Source organism: Nestor notabilis, unplaced genomic scaffold (genome assembly GCF_000696875.1).
Source record: "Nestor notabilis isolate BGI_N333 unplaced genomic scaffold, ASM69687v1 scaffold17728, whole genome shotgun sequence".
NCBI classification, from domain to species: domain Eukaryota; kingdom Metazoa; phylum Chordata; class Aves; order Psittaciformes; family Psittacidae; genus Nestor; species Nestor notabilis.
In genome coordinates this window covers 60,849-66,848 of record NW_009939816.1, presented here as the reverse complement: position 1 = coordinate 66,848, position 6,000 = coordinate 60,849, and the positions used below count along the sequence as shown (strand labels likewise).

Below are 6,000 nucleotides of genomic sequence, written 5' to 3'. Positions count from 1 at the left end.
ATCGTAACGAGTTTGCTTACCTGAAAAGCAGAGCAGTTATAATACCGATTACGTATGATATTATCGTGTTAATAAAATAAGGATTTATACAAAGCAGTATTGGACTACAACATTTAAATGCTATGTTACTTGGCACATTTAGTAATGATTGCTTAGAAACCTTAGCAAGTCCCAAGGACTTTGAATGAAAATACTGACGTGTTTGAAATTTCTTTCTAACGTTTAATGTTTTTGGTCTACTCTTTCATATGCTATTCATCTATTATACTGTCCTATCAAGTAAGTGAAATTCCTTGTAAGGTCTATATTGCTAGTTTTGTGGACTGAAAAAATTTCTTTCCAAGCACAAATGTTAACTATACAGTATATATATATATATTTATATGTATATATTTATATTATATAAAGTTTACTTACGTACTTTCATCAACCATATCAGGTCTACTTATTTATTTTGCCCATTGACAATAAAAGAGCAAGAATGCAACACTTGGTTCTGTATCACTTTTTCCCTTTTTCCATAGACTAAGTTTTTATTATGCATGTAAAATTGTCAAGGGATTTGGTGGGGAAGGTCGCTTTACTCATACGCAACAAGCAGCACGTTTTCAAGGCAGTTTGGAAGTAAGAACTAACCAGATGGTGAAGGTCTATTGAGTAGATAAGTAAAACCAGTATCGACTGCACTAACTTGAATTATTTTATTTAGTAACAGCAAGCCTGTAAGCTCACACAACTTAATTAAATCACCTAGGTAAAAACTGACAATATTACTTGTCGCTTCCTGCAAGTGCCTTTGTAACTTGGTTTAAAACTACAGTTATTAGGAGGGTCAATACATTCTAGACTATTGTGCTGATGCCACTGTGTTTGGGCTTAGTGCTGGCTGAAGTGGAGGGGGGCGGTGGTGGTCCATGGTGATGCTGAGGGTGCTGGGGATGAGAGGAGTGCGCCGGGTGCGGCGGCGGGTGAGGGGAGTGGGTATGCTGCGAGTGAGGGTGCTGCATGTAGGGTGTGTGTGGGGAGTGTGCCGCGTGCTGGGAGTGGGGCACGTGTTGGTGGTACTGGTGCGGGTGCTGGAGGTGCTGGGGAGGGTGGTAGTGGTGGTGGTGGTGGTAGGGCGGCGGGTTCTGCTGCATGTGGCAGTACTGCGAATGGTGAGAGTGCACTTGGGCCTGAGTCTGCCCCTCGCCTGGCCCTGCGTGATGCATGGCAGAAGGATGCTGTGAGTGTTGCTGATGTGGGATTACTGGAGGGTGCGGAGGTTGCTGTGATGAGCCGGATGGTGGATGGCCTTGGGAAGGTGGCTTTCCCCTTTTACTACCAAATAAGGAACCTAGGAGTGAGGAGGAGTTAGGCATAGTCTGGTGAGGGCGAGATGGACACTCTCGGGTTGATGTAGCTCTTCGGCGCATGTGAGGACTGCTAATGATGGACCCCTAAAAAGAAATTAATAGAAATAAAAATTAAAAAAATCTTAAAATGTTTAAAAGAAAAAGTTCACACTGACCCACAAACTCCTCCTTCAGTGCTCACATGGGTGGACTATGTTAAGAGTTCTAGGAAAAATGTCATTTCCACCTTCTCTGAGTTGCCAAGGAGGCACTCGTGCCCTTCTTGGGGGATTTTAAGCATTAAATGTTCTTCTCTCAGTACTTTAATATCAAAAGCTATGACTTTAAGTAAGAAAAATGTCACGGAAGAGTAACATGACAGAAGACTTCAGAGTGTGTTTTTAAAGGAAAAATACATTTTAAAATACTGTAAAAAATGCCATACTTGCCTTTTTACAACAAAAAATAGAGCTACATTAAATTCAACCTAATAGGTGAAACACACAGCAGCAAATACTACAGTTACAATTCAGATTTCAAAACCCTATTTTTAACTTTTTTTTATAGTGGTTTTCCACTACTATATGCCACAGTGCTGCTTCTCGAGCCTCCCTCTGAATTATGTGTGAAATGGAATGAGACCATTTTTGCTACTAACATTTCTATGGGATTGGGTTCCTCTGACCCAATGTTCTCTATGATTTAGCCTGGAATGGTGTATTTAGTTGCTGGACGTTTTGGGTTTGTATTGTTTAAAAAGAGCTATGGGACACAACAGTACTTAGGCAAAGTGTGCTAGATTGAAACTGAAATCTACCTAAAGCAAACACAAAAAATAAAGTCAAAAGAAAAAAAAGAGAAAAATAAAGAAAAAATCTGCAAGCTGAATTCAGAGACATGAACAGTATATATAAATGGTTTGAAGATGAATGAAATCTCATGAAATCCACATTGAATTCACCTATCTTAATAATTTTTTTCCTTCCATGCCCTATCTGTGCAATTCCATGGTGTCATGACTGCATACATTGAGCAATTTAACTCGAAAATAAGCAATGGGAATGGTTGAGCATGAAAGTTGATAGTTGTGGCTAAATATCAAACAGCAAGAACAGTGTACTTGGTAACAAAAAGCAAGTGGGCTTTTAAGCTGGGACCAGACTGAAATGGTGGCAAAAGGACACATCATATTCATTTAACCATGCTTGCAGGAACAAAGGGAACAAGGTTAGCTCAAACCAAAAATGGCATTGGTCTATAACAAGCTGTCAGTGCTTTTTAAGCTGGAAGAATACGGAGTGAGTAGCCTCAGCATGCATTTTATTTGTGGCAGGCAGGTTATATGTTAGAAGAAAAAAGAGCAAAAAAATATGTATATAAAAGAAAGGTTTGAAATGCACATCATCACATCCAGCTAGACATCAGGAACTTCCTACTTACTTCCATATTGCTGTCTAGCGATCCTGCACTGCTGCGTCTCCCACGCTTGCCTGCCCAGGACATGCAACACCAGAGATTAGAGATGAGACAAGACCCGGGTGAAAAACAGCTGCTTGCCCTGCATCGCTACAGCAGTCTAAGTGCAACCAGGGGCTGCGGGGTTAACATGGCACTGGACTGGTACAGCAGCTACGGAGGCAGAAAGTGCCATTTTAAGGCCATTAGTTACATTAAGTTTCTGTACCTGGCTGGTTTTTCAGAGGTATTGTTGTGAATCAACTACCATTAGCGGGGTGTGATTTTTTAAGTAGCTGTACAACTCTCACAATAAATGTGTTTTATAGCATCTATATTTAGTAGTATGGTTATGATGTTGGCCAACAATTTTCAATAGTTTGATTTCCTGGAATCTAATTGTCTATGAAGTTTCTTTCTTTAAAGACTGGTAGCATTGATGTATACTGGTGGGGTGGTATTAATTTAAATACAGAATCTAACATTGGCATATTCTGACCTTCAGTGGGGGGCGACCAGTGAGGGGCATTGGTTTTATCATTCCAGTTTCAGTTCTGAACCTCCGTGGATTTCATATAATCTTCTTTCATGAGGTTTAAAAAAACTAAACTTAATTTTTGATCAATGAATCTGGAATCTGTCTTGATATTATGGCTAGATTTTGTTTGTTTGGCTGTGCAGTGCTTGAGCTTTAAGTCTGATGGATTTGTTCTCCCACATTCCCAAACTGCCCAAGACATTTCCCAAAAAAGCACATGTGGAACACCAGACTGTTTGCCTAAAGAGCCAGAATATCTCAGAGGCTACAAGTAGGACACAGGATCCCAGATGTTCTCTCTCACCTACACTACCCATAAGTCTTATAAGGTCAGTATGATCTAAAATGCGACCTACAGGATCCATAAGCACAGCTTTGGCCTGGTTGGTCCTGGGATGCTGCCCCACAACACAAGTTTCTCTTAGGAGCTACAGTTCTCTTTATGCTACTGTAACATTTCCCCCTCTCTTACTAAACCTGAGAGTTACTCCCCAATACAAACCTCTCTACACTGACATTAAATTGAGGGGAAGGTGTTTGTGGTTGAGTTGTTTTGGTTGACCTGTTAAATTTGCTGGAATTTTGAACAATTCCTCTAGTCAGGCTCTTGGTCAAAAGCACTTCATATCTTGCTGCAGTTTTAGCCTCATCAAAGCTGCAACTGTTCTATTTTATGAACCTCCCAAGAAAATCTGGGTTTGATAGTCCCTTATTTTTACTTCTAATCAGTCTGTAACATTTTTCTGCTCTGCTGACGGGGTTAATACTGATTAATACTCAAATCCCTCTTGCTTGCTGATACAGAAACACTGGGAAAGATAGCCATCTCTTGACTTAGCAGGCAATATTGCAAATAAGATTGACGGCTACCACAGGTCATCAAATGCAGCCAAGAATGAAGGAAACCTTTTGCATAAGGCAGGAGGCAAAGCCTCTAATAAGATAACCATGACAGTATATGCACAGTATATATGGACAGAAAGAGATAGATGGATTTTTGCTTGGAGTAACTTCAGGACAAAGTAGTACTAACAAAGCCAAGAACAAACAGAAAAATCCTACTTAATATGCCTGTAATTTCCTTCAGATAGGCACTATCTCTATTCAGAGCACTTTGGTTATGTTCTTAAAAACAAATTGAACCCAATTCCATATTGACCTGGAGTATAATAGGAAAGCTATTAATTAAATCCTCTAGAACATACCCCCTGCCAATATGTGCTTATGCAAGACTCTTCTCTGGTGTTCCAGGTGGCATCCCATTTCAGAAATGCTTCCTTAGAGCTGCAGCCTTCCCATGCCTTTCAAAGACATGGTGACACTCCACTAGCACTGGATGGAAGCCTACCTCTGTACTCACACAGTAACTAATAGCTGTGGTATAAAGCAAGATGATATTTATCAAGAGACCAGTTTTGCTTAATATACTACTGACCTACTTGAAATTTTTAAGGCTGAGTGGTTTTTAACTTTTTTTTTTATAAAGTTACGTTTCAGTTAATTTAATCTTTTCTGATTCATTCCAACAAATCATTGATGTTAGATATGAACACTCTTTATAAGAAATACCTTTAACTTATATAAGTATAATATGTCCCATATTCTCAATCATTCTGTGATTCTGCATATGTACATGCCTTACATGGGACTAAGCATATTTCAAATTCAAAGTGAAATATGAAGTGATTAAAATATTTTTACAAACGGAAACATGCCAAAAGAAAAATCAGAGTTTCCTGAATAAGAATCCATTCTACCTTGCAGAAACTGCAGTAAATGTCAGTATTTCTCACTGCTACCCTGTCTTTCCTGAAACTCTGTTCATTGCCAGTGAGGTACACTGATATCTAAACAATGTATGATGATCTGGCTGTGTATATCTTGGAAAAAAGGTTGGAAAAAAGTTCCAAATGAAGGTTTTGCTGAAGCAAACGAATGTAGCAGCTCTTTTACAACAGTGAGTTGTTATAGTAGCCTCCAAAGGCTGTGAAATTGATATTCCCAGCAGCAGCAGAATCTGTAACCATCTAGCTACCCATCAGCTGATGGGTACTACCCAAGCTGACCTGATCAAAATTACCTACAAAATAGGCTCTGATCATTAGAGAGACCACTTTCAGGGTGAAAAGACTCTTTGTAAGCTTCACATTTTCACCTTCTTTTCTGGGCAAAACAGGTATATTCTTAAAATCACACACTGATGATGAAAACAGCTTCTTAGTATCTTTAAAGAGATTATTCCCCAAATAGTGATTAAGCCCGGAAAGACGGGAAAACAGCATAACCACACCTTGCCTTGCTGAGCTCCTCCACTGCAAAAGCAAACTGTGTCTCTTCCCTCAGACAGAAGCTGCTGATATAAAGGTGTTCATAAACAGAGTGGGGTATTCTAGCCTTGTGAAATGGTTTGGTATTAACACAGGATATCACAAAATACCTGATTCATAAATATCTCGTTTGTTTTAAAATCCCAGTAAATTCTATCATGCCCATTACTGTTTCTATTCCATTGAAGAATAGGAAATACAACATCAGCGACAAGGGAAGAGCTGGGAAGAGTCCCTCCCTACTTGGAAAGTTCTTCTAAAAAGGGAGAGAAAGACTGCTGGTACCCTCCATCCTGTGCAGTGCAGCAAAATCCACGGGAGAGGAAGGAGAAAATAACCCAGTAAC

At 39.6% G+C, this 6,000-nt stretch overlaps 1 protein-coding gene across 1 annotated transcript in view; it reads right to left on the bottom strand.

Moving 5' to 3' along the window:
• Window positions 1–842: 842 nt before the first annotated feature.
• IQSEC1 (IQ motif and Sec7 domain 1) overlaps window positions 843–6,000 on the bottom strand; it is a gene marked incomplete at its 5' end in the record, with an annotated part of 47,356 nt that continues 42,198 nt past the window's right edge. Inside the window, 2 exons of the mRNA XM_010020068.1 lie at window positions 843–1,439; window positions 2,775–2,824. Of these exons, the coding sequence (XP_010018370.1) occupies window positions 843–1,439; window positions 2,775–2,824 (647 nt within the window). The remainder of the gene's footprint in view (window positions 1,440–2,774; window positions 2,825–6,000) is intronic.